This window comes from Pithys albifrons, unplaced genomic scaffold (genome assembly GCF_047495875.1).
Source record: "Pithys albifrons albifrons isolate INPA30051 unplaced genomic scaffold, PitAlb_v1 scaffold_45, whole genome shotgun sequence".
Lineage (NCBI taxonomy): Eukaryota > Metazoa > Chordata > Aves > Passeriformes > Thamnophilidae > Pithys > Pithys albifrons.
In genome coordinates this window covers 146,297-163,726 of record NW_027286060.1, presented here as the reverse complement: position 1 = coordinate 163,726, position 17,430 = coordinate 146,297, and the positions used below count along the sequence as shown (strand labels likewise).

Below are 17,430 nucleotides of genomic sequence, written 5' to 3'. Positions count from 1 at the left end.
AGGACGTGGGACAGTGGCGGGAAGAGCTTCCCCATGGATGCCAGAGGCGGTGCCGGGGGACCATGTAGGGAGGGCCGTGACGGGGATGCCCGTGGTTGCCAGGCACGGCCCCTTGAGGCCGGTGAGTCATGGCTGCGGCCAGCAGCAGCATCCGATCCTCCCGACCTGGCACAGCCAGAACAGCCAGCGCGGTGGAAAAGCTGAGTGGAGCGGAAAGGGGGGGACACAGGGGGGTTCCCAAACCTCTGGGGCCCCCCCTCCGCCCACTGCCGCCACGTCCCTGGCAGCCTTGGAAACCGGAACGGGGCCAAACAAACAGCAGCGTCCTGCTGCCAAACTCAGCCGGCGCCACCACCAGCCCGCCAAGCTCTGCCGCGGCTCCCCCGCCCCCCCTCAGCCCTTTGCCCCCCAGCCCCACACGCACGGGGATACAGAGACAGACAGGAGCCCTGGCTGAGCCGTGGTGCCCCTTGAAAATACGTGCCCCGACACTGTGCCAAAACTGCCACTGAAAGCAGTTGGTACAGCCCCTCATTTGCACCGGGCATCCCCTTGCGGACACCAGGCAGCCCCCTGTGGGTACTGGGCAGCCCCTCCGCAGGCATCAGGCAACCTCTCGTGAGAATCGAGTAGCCTCCCGCGGGCACCGGGCAACCCCTTACTGGTATCCGGCAGCCCCCACCCCGACTCCTCCGTGAGTTCCAGGAACAGCTCCCCGAAACAACCCCAGTGCCCTGGCAAGGCGCAGCCCAGCACGGGGAACACCAGTGAAAACCCCCCCGAGCCCCGGAGGGATTGCAGAGGTGCAGACCCCCAGCACCACCGAGAGCGGCCGGTGCTGCCGGAGCCTCCTGGCACCCCCCAGTTCGGGGGAGGGTCGCGGCGCGGCGGGATGATCGGCCCCGGCAGGTGCGACCTTGGGGGTGCCCTTCGTACTGGGCTGGCGCCAGTGCCAGCGGCCCCCCCGGCAGGGAGCAGCGAGGGCTCCAGCCTGGCCAAGGTGCCCTGCCCGCTTTATCTGGCACCGGCACGGGCACCGGCAGTGGCCGCCGCGGCTCCCGCCGGCCGTGGGCCCGGCAGTGGTTTCCCAGCGCAGCGGCCGCGGGAGCGGAGCCGTCCCGGCACGGCGACAGCCGCGTGACGGTGCCCAGTGCCGCACACAGATCGACGGAAACCGCAGCCAACGCCCTGGAAAGTGCCGGCAGGGGGGGGCCAGGGCCGCCGGCAGCGCCCTGGCAGCAGGGATGCCATGCCGGGGGCTGAGGCTGCGCCAGCAGCGGGTATAGGGGGGTCTCACGGTACCCCCAGACACCAGCATCCGCTCGGCCCGCCCAGGGCCCCCCTGTCATCAGATCCCTGTCTCCAAAAATATTTGGCACCTTCGCACCTCGGGATGGGGATGCTGGGGGAGGGCTTGGGCAGCAGGCCCCACGCCGAGGGGCTGCAGACGGGATCCCCACTCCTAATAGTGTCAGTGTCGGGGGCGTCACACTCCATCACTGCTGAGTCACTCCTGGGTACCACCTTGTGCTGCATCCCGCCCCCCGCACGGGGATGCTCTCTCATGCCATGCTCCCCCATGCCATGCTCTCCCATGACAGGTGACGCCCCCCAGAACCCAGGGCAGCACGGCCCTGCCCTTGTTCCCACCCTCACAGGGGGTGAGTCCCCCCTAAAAACCCCTCAGGACCCCCACCCGCTCAGGAGGCAGCGGGACTGCAGGTGTTGAGTCGCTTCCCCCCTCCCCACGGCGGGTGGGCGGGGCGAGGGGCCGAGCCGAGCGGAGCCGGGGGAGGCCGAGGGGGGACCGAGGGGAGCCGAACTCACCGCTGCCCCCCGGCTCGTCCCGCCGCCGCCGCCAGTACCAGACCAGGGCGAGGGATGCTGCGTGTCCCGCCGCCACCAGCGACGGGAACAGGGACCCGGTGTCCTCCATGCGGGACACGGGACGGGCTCGGAACCGGCCGGGCTCGGCGGGGCAGGGACGGACCAGCGCCCGCCCCCCCGGGGCAGCGCCCGCTCCGCCTTAACCCCTCCCGGGCCGCGGCGCGGAGACTCCTCCTGCCCGCCGCACCGGTACGGCCCCCCCGTGTCCCCCCTATCGTGTCCCCCCCCCTCCCCCGCGTCGTGTTCCCCCGATCCCGGCTTTTTATATCCCGGGACATAGCGCCCCAGCGGCGCCAACCTCCCCGTCCCCGTCCTTTCCGCAGCCCCCCCCGGTCTCACCCACCCGGTACGACCTTCATGGGCAAGGCAGGGTGCGGGCAGGTGCGGAGCGCGGAGCGAGGGTGCAGCGCGACTCCGCCGGTGGCGGCGGGGGCGGGGGGGGCGGGCAGGGAGCGGGGGCCGATATAAATAACCGGGGCCCGTCACCGAGCCCGAGTTAGAACATGACACGGGTGGGGGCGGGACGGGGCGAGGGGGGCCGCGGCGGCACCCCGGGACCCCCGGATCCCCTGGCACCTGGCGGGGTCGCGTCACCCGGCCGGCACCTCGGGGACGTCGTGACACCGGGGCTAAAGACCCTGGCACGGCCCCGCCGCCGGAGGAGGCCAACCTGCCGAGCCTGGGGGGAAAAGGGGGCGCTGGAAGGGCACCGGGACCCGCTCTGCCCCGCGGGGACCTCGCAGCCCCACGCCGCCGCCACCCCGTCCCATGCAGCCTGAAATCCAGGCCGGGTTTTCCGGCAGCGAATCGCGGAGCGGAGGGAAAACCCGGATCCGGATCAGCTGGCACGGCAGGACTGGACGGGACGGCCGAGGCTCTGGGATCGTGCCCCACACGGGGGTCGGGCAGCGATTGCAGCCTCGGAATCCGGCGTGGGGTGCGACCCCCGGGGCAGAGCTCGGGGGGGGCCCCTGTCCCCACGAGACGTGGGTACTGCCCGCGCAGGACCCGCACCCACGGGGCAGGAGCGCCGCGGGCCCGGCCCCCCCGCCGGCCGGTGACTCACGGCGCTGGCAGGGACCGGGCTCGGCGCCTCCGGGCTGGAAACTTGGCCTGGCGGCGACTGCCCACGGCCACGGGCTGACTCACAGCCCGGGGAGGTGCGGGGGGGCCCTCACCGCCGCCTCGGGGCGCCGCCGCAGCTGCCCCACCCGGGGGGGGTGGGACACCGGACGCCTCGCACTCCCGTCGGGTCCAGCTGCCGCCGATCGTGTGTCGGGATCGTGTGTCGCGGGGGAGGCGGGATTGAGGACCCCACCGTAGGCGCAGCCCCCTCCCCACCAGTCCTACCCGCCCCAGCTGCCGCCGTCTGTCCGACCCACCCTGGGCACAACAGGGACCTCGGAGGCACAGAGTCCCCACAGCACGGCTCCTCCACAGCACGGGCACCCCATGGCCGAGCCTTCCCATGGCACTGCCCCCTTCCCGCCATGGGGAGCCCGGGGGGATGGCAGCGGTGACACTCCTGCAGCGCTCAGGGTGTCTAACACTCCACTAGCCTCTTAGGGACCCCAGGGAGCCACCTCACTGCACCCCAGCCCCCGTGGTCCCCCAGGGACCATTCCAGCCCACAGAGTCCCCGTGGCCTCAGGAGGCACAGAGAGGAGCCTCCCAGCACCCTCCTCCCTCCCCGGGCAGTGAGGGGGCTGCAGCTGTCCCCCACCCCATCTTTGGCCGAGCAGCAGAAGGGATCAGAGGGCCTCAGCCACCCATGGGAGCAGCGGGGCTCAAGTGCCCCCACCCACGAGATCACGGGGGGCACCCCAGGGCTCTGGTTGGTACCTGTGGCCGGGCTGGGCTGCGGGGGCAGCTGAGACACCCCCTGCCCTGCAGAGACGGTGACAGGCTCCACGGGCCGCTCGCCCTCATCCTTTCTGCGGTAGAGCCGGTCGCTGCCAGTGGGACGTGCCCGGTGGGTGCCGGTGGTGGTGGTGGTGGCACGGCGGGTGTCGGGGCGTGGGGCGACAGGGCGCGGGAAGCGCTGCAGGGAGCGCGGGACAACGTCGGGCGGCAGGCGCAGGTACTGGCGCAGGTGGGCGATGCCGGCATCGGTCAGGTACCAGTAGAGGTGTCGCCAGGCGGCCGTTTGGCGCACAAGGCCGCGGGAGTGCAGTGAGGCCATGGCACGCCGAACCTCCACGTTGGCCACGCCGGGCAGCTGCGGGTGGGTGCGCCGGGGGCACCCATCCCGCTCCCCCACCAGAACACCCTCACGGAACAGCAGCTCCAGGATGGAGCGGAGCCGCTCCAGCGGCATCAGCATCCCTGCCACCATGGCGCGGGTGGCACAGCAGAGGGCACCGCACACAGCCCAGGGACTCAGTTACGCCTCACCGCTGCTCAGTATGGTCCGGTACAGCTCCGTACGGTACAGCCCAGTGTGGTTCAGTACAGCCCAGTATGGCCCAGCACAGCTCAGTATGGCCCAGCACAGCCCAGCCCAGTATGGTCCAGTACAGCCTAGTACGGTCCTCTCTGGCTCGGTACGGTCCAGCCCAGCCCACTAAGGTCCAGTTCGGCTCGGTATGGCCCGGCGCAGCCCACTACGGTCCAGTACAGCTCAGTATGGCCCGGCAGGTCCTGGCGCGATCCGGCACGGCGCGGCGCTGGCTGCCGGCACGGTCGGAGCGGCGGCAGCTCCACCCCCGTTCGGGGGGGCCGGGGGGAGCCGGGGGGGCCCAGGCCCAGCCCTGACTCACCACCGGCCCCTCCCCGGCCCCGGCTCCCGCCCGGGGGGGGGCACGACCGAACCCGCCCCCCCTTCTTCCCCCCCGCCCTGACCCACCCGGCCGGTTCCTGCGTGGGAACCCCCGCAGGTCCCGCCCCGCCCCGGGACCGGCCCCGCAGAGCTCCCGGGGAGACCCTGAGCCCGAGGGGAGCCTGAGCCCTGAAGGGGGACCCTGAGGCAAGAGGCAGCTCTCATCCCGGGGAGAGACGCTAAGTCCGGGAAGTCTTTGAACTTGGGGGGGACCCTGAACCCCGAGGATCGCTGAGCCTGGGAGTGAGAGCCCTGAATCCGGGAAAGGAGCCCTGTGCCCGGGGAGGGAGCCCTGAGCCGGGGACGTGGCACCCACGCCCCGCCCGAGCATCCCGCACCTTCGGGCTGCAGCCAGAGCAGCAGGCAGGGGTCGGGCAGGGGGACGGGAAGGTGTACAGGCAGGGGCACAGGCAGGGCTGGGCGGCCACATCCTGCCACGTCAGTATTTGCTCTGTTCCTGCCCCTGTTTATACCGGGGAGAGCAGCCCTAGGCGGACCCCACATCGCCCCATATCCCTCAGCAGCGGCACAGCCACGGCGGTGCCACAGCTGTGCCCCACCACGCCCCTCGGGTGGCAGGTGGGGAGGAGGCGGTGCCCACCACGGCCGTCTCCGGGCTCCCCCGGCAAGGACAACCGCCCAACATCCCCTCAATGGCACCGCGGGGACCCGGGCACATCCCCCGGCACAGCAGGGGGACCCCCAAGCACCATAGTGGGAAGATGCCCAGCACCGGTGACCCCTCACGCCATGGGCACACTCAGGCTCCGTGTGAGGGGGGTGTGGGAGTGAGTGCCAGCACGCACATCATGCAGCAGGAGGGACTCTGGGATGAACCGAGGTGCCAAGGGGCTGCCCCATGCCAGGGAAATCCCAGCCCCACAGCCCCCAAAAGGGGAGGAACCCCCTCCAGGGCTCCCCGGGCCCAGCAAAGTGAGGCCAGGGAACAGGAACGGTGCAAGACTGCAGGAGCCTCTCGGCATGGGGGGAAAGGGAGGATGCTGTGGCTTTGGGAACAGCATCCCTGGCACCTCTGTGGCTGCCGACAACACTACTGGGAGTGGCAGTGGGGTGCACTGGGATTACTGGTGGGGAGCAGTGACCTGGGCATGGGGGCCTGCTGCCAGTGGGGCACCCACCCCAAAGACCCCAAATCCACAGATGGGTGATGCAACAGCACTGGAGTCACCAGGGCAGCCTCATAAGGGCTTGAGTAACTTCCCCATCCCCCGAACGCGGGGGCCAAAGGAGGGTGGGGGAGCAGGACTCCCATCGCTGAGGGCCCCCAACATCGGGCACCCCTGTCACAGCTAGTGCAGGGGCCAGGGGCGCCGAGAGTACTGGGGTGCCCACCCCCCAAAAAGGAACCGTCCGAGAGAGCATCAGTAGCCTGGCTGAGCCCCCCAACCGTGCTCAGCACCACAGAGCAACCCCTCAGCCCCACGGTACCCCAGAATCCCAGTGGGGTGCGGATAGATGGAAGGGGGCAGAGATGGGTGGCAGCGACGAGGGGTCAGAGACGGTGAAGCGATGGGAGAGTGTTGGGGGAGTGATGGGGAACAGAGATGAGGCAGAGATGGGGGGAGTGTTTTGAGAGTGATGGGGTGCAGAGACAGGGGGGGCAGCGATGGGGGGCAGCAGGACCATGTCTACCGAGCCGTGGCTCCGCACCCCCAGCTCGCAGTGGGGTCACGGCCGCGCCGGCGGATCCCACAGGGAAGTGCCGCGTCAGCGCCCGCCGCCCGCCGTGATCCAACGCGATGTGACAGCGGGGCCATCGCCAGCATCCCGCCGCTGCCCTGCGCCGCTGCCCTGCGCCGGCACCCTTCTGCACACACCGGGGAGGAGCCCCCCGGCCTCCGCTCTGCGCTGCCAGCCCCCCCGCACCGGCCCCGCACTCCGCGTCCCGCCAGCGTCGCACCTCGGGGAGGCGGGGGCACCGACTGCCGGCACAAGGCACCGGGGCAGCTCCCCGTCCCAATCTTGTGCACTTCCCTTGCCCCTCGCCCCTCCGACCCACAGAGCCCGCGGGCAACCCGGCTGGGGGCAGCCCCCCAAATCGGGGACGGGCAGTGGCTCCTGGCACAGACCCGGCGCTGCCCTCCCGGTGCCAGCACCGGTGCCGGTGCCAGTGCCGGGGTCTGGCGAGGCCGCGGGGCTCCCCGTGCCCAGCGGAACAAAGCCGCGGCTGTTTGAAGAGGGCATCACGGCCAGAAACCGGCTCTTAATGAGGCCGGGTCCGGCGGGGGTCCCGGCACTGGCGTGGGTCCCGGTGCCGGCGGGTGTCCCGGGCTGGGACGGTTCTCACCATAAATCAGCCTCGCCGCAGCCCTGGCCCTGCGGGAGGGGACACGGCGCGGATCCCCCCGCTGGGCCTGCGGCACCGCCGAGGCTGCCGGGCGCCACAACTCTCCCATGGTCCATCCCATCACGATCCACGCCGGAGGCCATACCCACCCTCCCGGGATCCATCCCGATCCACACCGGGGGATCATCCCCACCCTCCCGGAGTCCATCCCGACCCTCGCCGGGCTCCGTTCCAGCCCGACCCCTGCTCGGTGGCTCGCTGCGGTGCCGGGCCCTGCGGTGGCTCTCTGCCCGCTGCGGTGACACAGGGGCCGGTGGCCTCCAGCAGCCCCGTGACCGGCATCCGCCGGCGCCCGTTACTCACGCCCCAGCGCCCCGGCTCTGCGGCGCGGCGTGGTAACATCGCACGGTAACACGGCACGGCACCGGCATGGTAACATCACACGGTAGCACGGCACGGCACCGGCATGGTAACATCGCACGGTAACGCGGCACCGGCCCGGAGCCCGGCTCAATGGTGCCTGGCAAGGTCCCGGTGATAGACAGTGGGTGATGCCTGTGACACCACGTAACACTGGGTGATGCCAGTGATCCCCGCTCTCCGCGCTGCGACACACGCACAGGAGGGATGCAGGGCGGCTGGAGCCCCCCCCCGGGACGCGGAATCCTCCCCGGGTCGCGTAGCCCCCGCCGGCCCACGCGGGCTTGACCTTGGGACCCCCCAGGTGTGCCCCCACTCCGGTACCTTTGAGGGAGGCGATCTCGTGGTGGATGCCCCGCGCCCCCTCCATGGCCGCCCTCGCTCCCACACGCTGCCGGTCGGTCCCGCAGCCCCTGGGCGGGTCCGTCCCGCCCCCTCGGCCCCGGTCCCGCCCCACCCCGCCCACCCGCCGCAGCCCCCCGCCCCTGCGGCACCGACACCGCCCCCCCCTCCCCACTGGATGGGACCGGACCCGCAGCCCCCTCGGCACGGCAGAGCCCCAGCAGCACGGCCCCCTCCAGAGTCTCCATTACAGCAGAGACCCTCCACATCAACATCAACACAGACCCACCAACAGCACAGCTCCCCCGGCCCCACCAAGTACAATACAGCCTCTCCATCAGCATAGACCCCCACCCATCATCCAGCACACACAGCACCCCGCCATGACCAATCCCTCCCATCCAGCAGAGCCCTCCATGCTCATCCAGCTCCCTTCCCTCACTCCACCACCAGTGGGACCCATCCCCCAGGGTGCTGGTCCTCAGTTCAGGGCAGGGATGCAGACCACCTCTGCCAGCAGTGCTAGTGGGGCTTCTGTCCTTGAGGGGGGTAGGGGAGTCCCCCAACGCACTGATTCCTCCACTGGCACCGCTGTCACAGGTTGGGGTGCTGGCAGGAGCCCCCTGGCAGGATGCCAAGCAGCAGTGCCAGGCCTCAGTCTCAGCTTTGCATGGTCACGCCAGCCCCGGGTCCTGCTGGGAATGGCTGTCACACTGTGGCCACTGGCCATCCCTGGGGACACCAGGAGGGACCCAGCACAGTCACCACACTGCAGCCACCAGCCACCCCCTCAGCCCTACAGACACTGTAAGGGACTGTGGAATGGTCACCACTCTAGCCACTGTGGCCACCAGCCAGCCCTGGGGACACTGGGAGAGACTCAGCACAGCCACCACACTGCGGCCACCAGCCACCACACCACAGCCACCTCCAGAGCCCCAGGGACACTGGGAGGGCCCCTCATCCTGCCACCACACTGCAGCCACCAACCATCCCCTGAGCCCTGGGGACACAGGGAGGCATCACAGCATGGCCACAACACTGTGGCCACTATGGCCACTGGCCACAACACTGAAGACACTGGCCAGCCCTTGAGCCCCAGGAACATTGGAAGGGACTCCTGTATGGCCTCTGTGGCCACTGGCCACCCTCCAAGCCCCAAGGACACCAGGGAAGGACCCTGGCATTGCCATCACACTGCAGCCATTGTGGCCACTGGCCATCCCCCAAGCCCCAGGGACATCAGGAGGGACTGTGGTATGGCCACTGTACTGTGGCCACCATGACCACCAGCCAGCTCCAGGGACACTGGGATGTACCCTGGCATGGCCACTGCTTTGCCACCCCAATGAGGGGCTGGGGGATGCCAGGGGTCCAGCAGTCCCCAACAGGGAACAGCCTTTGTGGATGAGCACTGTGCTGAGCCCTGGGGAACAAGCCCTGGCTGCCGTGGTGATGGTGACAGTTGTGACCATGCCAGAAGTGTCAGTGTCCCCCAGCCTGGTTTCAGTGCTCACTGGGCACTGGGCTACAATAACAGATCTAACAGAGAAGCCACAAGGCACCTGGCAAACACTCCAGTCCCTGCATTTCCTGGAGATCCCAGTATCCCCAGTTACCCACTATCCAGTTCTGTGGTGGGACCACCACCAGCTCTGCCAGTCCATGCCCCACTGACAGCAGCAAGCACCAGCCAATGCCCCACAGCACAGTCCCTGGTAGAGCAGGTGCTGGCTTCCACTGGGCTCTGAGCCTCAGGGATGGCACATGCAAGTGGCAGTGGCAGGTATCGCCGGCCCCAACAGGCTCTGCACCCACCATCACCATGTCACCACATGTGACAGAGCCCAAGGCCAGCTGATGCTTCCCAGTTGCCCCAATTCTGCCCCGACATCATCATCCTCTCCACTCAAACTGCCCTCCAGCTATGATGGCACACACACCCACCCCTGGGCCATGGCACTAAACTCACCAACACCTGCTGAGGGGTGACCAACCATATGGTGACACCAACTCCTGCTCTGGGACCCACAGCATTGCACCCACCAGCACCCAGTGAGGTGGGACTGCACAGTGATACCAAACCCACTGGCACCCAGTAAGGGGTGACTGCATGGTGACACTAAATCCACCCCAAATCCCACAGCACTAAATCCACCGGCAACCAGAAAGGTGGGATCATATGGTGATACCAAACCTCCCAGCACCTGCCAGCAAGGTGGGACTACACAGTGACGCCAAACACCTGCCCTGGGGCACATGGCATCAAATCCGCTGGTACACAGTGATGTAGGTCCACATGGTGACACTGAAATTGGCAGAACCTGGTGAGGTGGGATCACGTTAACACCAAACTCCCACTCCAGAACGCACAGCACCAAACTCATTAGCACTCAGAGAGGTGGGACCACATGGTGACAACAAACCTGCCAGCACCCAGCGAGGTGGGACCCCATGGTGACACTGAACCCCTGCCACATGTCCAGCACCACCAGCCAAGCCACACTAACCAGTCCCACAGTGCCCTGGCACCACAGAGGGATACCAGCTCTTGAACTATGTGCCATCCCTGCCGGTGGCACCCAGACCGTGGAGGGGACGGACATGCTGAGCTCCTCCCAACAGTGCCGGGTGCACGGGTGTCCCTCAGCCAGGGGACACCTGGGCCATGTCACAACTGGTGGTGGCACCAAATGGGCTGCAGGCTGAGGGCACCACTCCAGAACTGGTGTCCTGCCCTGGCGGGAGCAGTCGTAACTCCTCATCTCCAGGACCCCGTGGAGGGATCAGCCGGGACCCCCCGGCGCCGGGACGGGGGGGCTGCCCCCCCGCAGGCAGCACCCGCTCCCATGTAAGGGCATGGCTGCGGGCACTGCCGGCTCCACGCCGGGCACCGGTGCCCCCCTCGGCCACGATCAGGCACTGGGGGGCACTGCGGATAGCATCGGGGTCTGGCCCACCACCCAGCCTGCGATTTGTACCCCGAGATGCCACCGATGCCACCAACACTACCAATGCCACTGCCGAGCACCAGAGCTCTGCTGCCCACCACCGCCGGCCCTCACAGCCCGTGCCCACTCCCCGCCGCTCCCAGCCCCTCGGCAACACCCCCTGTCCCCAGCCCTCCCACTGGGACCCCCCGCCGCACCACACTGCCACCGACCCCGCCCTCCGCCTCACGGGGCCGCGGGCACAGCCCCCTGCCCATCCGCGGGCACCGAGCCCCGACGGGGGCAGCGACCCGGGGGCTCCCTTTGGGGTCCGAGGAGCTGGTCCGTGACTCCCGGTCCCCCCCAACCCCCCCGGCCGTGCCGGGGCTGGCGGCGCCCGTCGTGCCCAATTATGGGAATGAGTGGTCGGGTTCCTCCGCGCCTCCCCCCCGCTCTCGGCGCCCCACGGCGCCCCCCGGCCGGCCCGCGGTGGGCTGGGGGTCCCGTACCCTTGTAGCGCTCCCGCACGTCCTCGTAGGCCTGGATAAAATCCTGCTCTTCGGGAGCAGGCGTGGGGCCGGCGGCGGCCATGGCGGCGGGGGGCGGCAGCGAGGGGCGAGGGCAGGGGCCGTGGCCGGGGTCCGGCGTACCCGGTGTGTTCGGCGTGTCCGGCAGATCAGCGGCCCCGCACCCCGCGGCTGGGCACGGGCACGGGACGGGATAAGGGACGGGACAGGGGACGGGACATGCCCCCGCCCAGCCCTTTAAAGGAACCGCCGGACACCGCCCCGAAGCGCGCCGGACCCTCGGGCACGGCACCCACGGACACGGCACCTCAAGGGGCACGGACACGCTATGGGGAACAGCACCCCATGGGGGATGGGGCAAGTGGAACCCTCTGCGCCCCCCTAAACAGGTCACAGGGCGCTGGGAACGCGGCACTGCCCGAACCCAAACACCACCAGTCCCGGCCGTGGAGCACCCACGGGTGCCCAGATGAGCACAGGGAGGCAGAGATGAGTAATAAGGGACGTGGGTCGCGATTGATGGGGGACACAGTGGGGTTGGGAGCGCAGGTGATGAGAGGTGGGATGGGGGGGGTCATGGTACACCCCACAGCTGGCAGAGGGACCCCCCAGATTTGTACCCTGACCTTCCCACCCTCGCTCGAGGGGTAGACGAGCCGCCCCCTCCCTTACTGAGTGCTCAGCTTCTCAAAGAGATCCCCGGGTGACCCCCAGCTGGTGGGGACAGGGACGTCACGGCCCCTCCGGGGTCCCCACAGCAGCCCCATGAACACCGGGCGATTTTTAAAACTCCATCTCCCATTGCCACCGTTCCTGGGTGGTACCGGGAGGCCCCCACCGCGGCCCCCACCAACCCCCACCGGAGCCCAGTCCCAGCCGTGGGCGAGCTGAGTGGGTTGTGACACTGGCCTCGTGGGACGGGGCATCGTCATCCCTAAAAATAGAGACTAAAGCCCCGAAACCCGAGCGGGGACGGGAACGGCGGCGGGGGGGCGGACGGGAGGCGGGGAGAATGGCGGGAAAGGACAGGGAGGTGTAACGGAAATAGCCCGGGGAGGGGGGTATACTGTGCGGGGGGGGCTGCGGACTGTATGGGGGGGACACGCTGAGCGCTCTGAGAACACACTGGCTGCCCAATGAGGACACACTGGAAGCCGTATGGGTACGGCACGGCACGGCTCGGCTCAGCACAGCAAAGGCACGGCACAGCACGGCATGGCTAGGTTCGGCTCGGCTCGGCTCGGCACGGGCTCAGCTCGGAACGGTACCGGCACGGCTCGGCTCGGCACGGCATCCTTCATATCGTTATCACTGCCCCGGCCCTGGTACAGGTCCCCGCCGAGCACGGGGCTCCCACATCACCCCACAGGATGGCCCCACGGTCCTCCAGACACCGCCGGCCTCTCCATCCCACCGCGCTGGACCCCCCTGCGCATGCTGAGTCCTCTGGTCATACCCCGACCCCCCGGTCACATTCCAGCCCGTCGGACGCGTCCCAGCCCCGGTCCCGGCTGTACCTGCGATGCGGATGACGGCTCTCTCGGCGGGGTCCAGCACCGTCCCGTTGCCCGCGGCTGCCTTGGCGCGCTGGGAGCGCTGGTGCTTGCCCAGGTTCCAGGGCAGCGTGTCACCGGCGCCGGGCGAGCCGCTGCTGCCACTCGAGCTTTCCTCCGCCATCGCCGCCGGCTCTCGGCTGCCCGCCGACCCCGGCTCCTGCGGCAGAGGGACGGCGTCAGGGACCCCCAGAGCCGGGACCCCTGGCATCGCCACTGCCCTCCTTCGGGCGTCAGGGACCCCCGGCACCGGGACCCCTGGCATCGTCACCATCCTCCCTCGGGCGTCAGGGACCCCCGGCACCGCCGACCCCGGCACTTGCGGCAGAGGGATCGCGTCAGGGACCCTCGGCACCGGGACAAACGCCTTCGAGCGTCAGGGACCCCCGGCACTGGGACCCCCCCCGCACCTGGCAACACCTGGCAGCATCTGGCAGCACCAGCAGCCCCCTCACGCTCCAGCCCCACGGCAGAATCACGGAGCGCTGGGAGGTGCCGGGACCACCCGGGACTGCCCGGGAAAGCAAGGTCTGTGCCGAGCCGTGCCGGGCGGTGTCGCCAAGGCTACCGCGGCGAACGGACAGGCAGGGAGCCGTGGTGATGAGCGGTTCGGCACCGGGACAGCAGCGGGAGCACCGGGAACTCGCTCGTGGGGCTCTTCCGCCGGTGTCGCCGCAGCTGGGGCGGGCACGGGCAGAACAACCAGACCGAAGCCGCAGAGGACAAGACCGCACCGGTCACCGGAGCAACGGCCGGGAGGGCTCCGTTTCCGGGAGCGGCTGCCGAGGTTCGGCCGGTGCCGGTCGCAGCCTCTCGGTGCCAGGAGCGCTCCCGGGAGAGCGCGACGGGGGGTACTGGCAGCGGCAGGGATGGCTCCACGATCCCGGTACCTCCGTGATCCTGCACCCGCCAGCCCAGCACCTCCGCCATCCCGCCTCCATCATCCCGGCACCTCCGTGATCCCGCCCCCGCCATCCCGGCACCTCCGCCATCCCGCTGCCTCCGCCATCCCGGAACCTCCGTGATCCTGCCTCCGGCATGCCGGCACCTCCTCGATCCCGGCAACTCCGCGATCGCAGCTCCGCCCCGGCCCTACCGCAGCCGTGACACCGGCTCGAGCTCGTTCCCCCGGGAGCCGGCAGAACCGGGTGTTTGCCGCGGCCCAGGCGCCATTTGCAGAAGCTCCGAACCCGGCAGAGCCACCGGACCCGGCATTGCCGGTGTCACCGATATCACCGGTCCTGGTCCTCCCGGCACTGCCGGACCGCGGCATCACCGGTGCCGTCAACACCGGCATCGCCGGGACCACCGGCACCGGGGGTGGCAGGCGGGGGTGGGCATGGGGAAAAACTAGGGGGCAGGTGAAGGGAGCAGGTGAGGGGCGGGCGTGGGGGGCAGGTGTGGGGCAGGTGTGGGGCCGGGCGTGGGGGCAGCGCGGCGCGTGCCGGTGCCAAGCCTGAGTCACACCGGCTCCATCGCCCACGTCTCCCCCGCAGACCGCCCTCCCCCCGGGCCTGATGCGCCGCCTCCCCCCACCCACAGGGGCACCCATAGGGACCCCGCCGCCCCTTCGAGCTCTCCCCGCCCCCGAGGATTGGAGCCTCAGCCCCCAAACGCCCCTGGCACCCCCAGAACAGCCCTCCTGCACCCCACGGCCCCAGAACAACCCTCCACCGCGCACCCCCCAGCCCCCACGGCTACCGCACCAGCCCCCACCCCCGCCCTGCGGCATCCCTGCAGTCCCCTCCTGCATCCTCCACGCCGTCCCCGGCCCCACGTGGGGGTGGGGTGAGTGGGGTTCCACGCGCGGGGACTCACCGTGCGCCGCGGTGTCCGCCGGGGTGCGGCGGGGGGGCATGACCGGGGGGGAAAAACGGCACCGGGGGTGATTCCGAGGGCGATGCGGCACAGGGGAGGAGCAGCGGCACCGGTACCGCGGATGCTCCGGGGGGCAACGGCCACGGGGGCTCCGCCCGCACCGGCACCGGCTCCGGCTCCGCGGCAGGGGCGGGGCGGGGGGCGGGGAGCAGGGGGGGGCCTTTTTTCACTGCCCCACCCTCTGCACCCAGTTCACCCCGCGGGGGGTGTACCCCCATGGGGCGGGCACCCCCATGGGGCACCCGGTGCGGGAAGGGTTAACCCTGACCAGTACTCCCAGTACAGCCAGCACCAGAGCCCGACCCTGACCAGTGCTCCCAATACAAGCAGCATGGCACGGATTAGCTGTGACCAGTGCACCCACTACACCCTCCCAAGTACACTCAGTATGGAGAGGATTAACCCTCCCCAGTACACCCAGTATGGAAAGGGTTTAGCCCTCACCAGTGCTCCCAGTACACCGAGGAGACAGGTGTTAACTGACCAGCTCACCCAGTACATCCAATATGGAGAGGGTTAACCCTCACCACTGCATCACACCCAGCGGTCCCAGCAAAGTTGGTCCCATCCCATGCTCCCACAAGGGGGTCCCACAGCCCCTTGGCACCTCTGTGCTCCTGCTGCTTCCAGCACTGCTCAGGGACACCCAGGACATCCCACCCAGGGGGCACCACAGAGCGACCAGCTCCAGTCCCTGACCAGCCCAAGCTGGGCACACAACTCTGTGAACATCACCAGCACATCACCAGGACACCGCAGGCACATCACCAGCACATCACCAGATCACTGTGGACACATCACTGGCACAACACAGGGACACCACTGGCACACCAGCCTGGGCAGTACACATTTGCTGGTGGCACAGGCCACCTTAGGCTACTGTATCCAGAGCCCCAGTTGAGCTGCTGTGGCACAGCTCTGGCACAGCCCTGGCACAGCTTGGGCATGGCTCCAACACAGTGCTCACAACCTTGCTGGCTACTGGCCTTTCCTCTGGCTCCAAGAAAGTGCTCGGCTCCAACCACTTGTGCTGCAGGTGGGCATCTGGTTTGGCAGCTGGGGAGACCTAGGGAGCCAGGGAGACCCTGGGCAGATGGGAGCCAGTGCTGGGAACTGGGGCCAGTGCCAGTAACCAGTCTTGGGAACTGGAGCTGGTGCCTTGATCCAGAGCTGGTGTTGGTAACTGGAGTTGTAGCTGGGACCTGGTGCCAGGAACTAGAGCCAGTGTCAGTAAATGGTACTGATGCCTTGAACCAGAACCTCTGCCACGAACCAAAGCCACTGCTGGAGAACTGGAGCCAGTGACATTGGTTCTGGGAACCAGAATAGGTGCTGAGAACAAGAGATGGTACCAGGAACCAGAACCAGTGCTGGGAACCAGAGCTGGTGTTGGAAACTGAAGCCGGTGCTGAGAACTGGAGTTGGTGCTGAGAACTGGAGCTGGTGCTGCCTACTGGCCCCAGCCTTGTGGTGCCCAGGAGCCCCCTGTGGTGCCAGTGCCACAGGACAGAGTCAGCAGCCTCCAGATGCCCAACGGCATGGATGGGTATGGGTACCCATGGACATGTGTGTGTGCTCTCCTGCAGGTACACACCTGTGCCCACACCAGTGCACCAATTTGCATGTGGGTACAGGCACCCACACCCACGTGCTCATGCCCATCCGCCCCACCCACATGCACATTCATGAATGCCCATATATGAGTGTGCACACACATGTCTGCCCAAAAGTGTGTGCAACCCCCCACTGCATGTGCACTCATGGGTGTGGGCACAGGTGAACACGTGTGTGCCCAGCCCTGCCCGGCTGTAGGCACGCACAGCACACACCAGCACAAACACAGCTGTGTGCACACACATAGGAACACAGACACACAGACACACACACACACACACACACACGCCGGGGAGGATCGGGGGCTCTGATGCCTCTCAGTGCCTCCCGGTGCCACCCACCACATCCAGCCGCTGGCGCGGCATCGCGGGGCAGAGCTGCCCCTCAGCCCCACCGTGTGCCACATCTCGTGCCAAACTGACCCTGGCAACCCATGCGCAGCCGCCCCCACCCCGTGGAGTGCGAAGATCACCGAGGACCCCAGACTGGGGTGGCGTAAGGACCACCAGGGACCCCTGACTGGGGTGGTGCAATGTGGCACCTGCTGTGCCAGGGTCGGGGTTCCCTCAAAGCTCGACAAGACCCCGGTCCGCCCTACAGCGTTTGCCGTGACAGAGCCACAGCTCAGCCCCCCACAACCCGTTCTCCCTGAGGCCGTACCGGGGCTGCCGCTCACTCCGTCCGTCCGGATCCGGTGCTGGCGCAGCAGCTCTTGCTGCGGTCATGTGCCGGTGCAGGCACGGGCGCAGGAGCGAATCCCCTGGCCAGAGCCGGACAAAGGGCCCCTTTCAGTCCCACTGGGCCCCGCGGGCCCCCCGGCGCCAGGGGACAAAGGTCCGGCATGCTTGGCACGGGCAGCGCCGGGCACTCCCCGCCCGGGTCACCCGCGGGGCGGGGTGCCCCGGGTCCTTCCGAGGGGGTGGGCGTGCAACCGGGACCCCTCCTGCAACCCCTGGCCCTCTTGGCTCTCACCTCCGTCCGACTGTAGCTCCGTCGGGAGTGGGGCTCGGCGCCACGTGCGCGGGGCTGGCACGACTGGCGCGATGCCTGCGGGGATCCCAGAGCTGGCACACGTCAGCAGGGCTGGCACACGCCGGCACAGTGCCATGGCCGGCCCTGCCCCGGAGCCGCCCATGCCTGCGGGGCTGGGGCG

General features: G+C 68.9%; 1 protein-coding gene across 1 annotated transcript in view; it reads right to left on the bottom strand.

Annotated features, from left to right (window-relative positions):
• Positions 1-4,237, bottom strand: part of PLEC (plectin) — a 72,976-nt gene extending 68,739 nt beyond the window's left edge. Inside the window, exon 1 of the mRNA XM_071581860.1 lies at positions 3,730-4,237. Coding sequence (XP_071437961.1) covers positions 3,730-4,222 — 493 coding nt within the window. The 5' untranslated portion in view covers positions 4,223-4,237. The remainder of the gene's footprint in view (positions 1-3,729) is intronic.
• Positions 4,238-17,430: the final 13,193 nt, after the last annotated feature.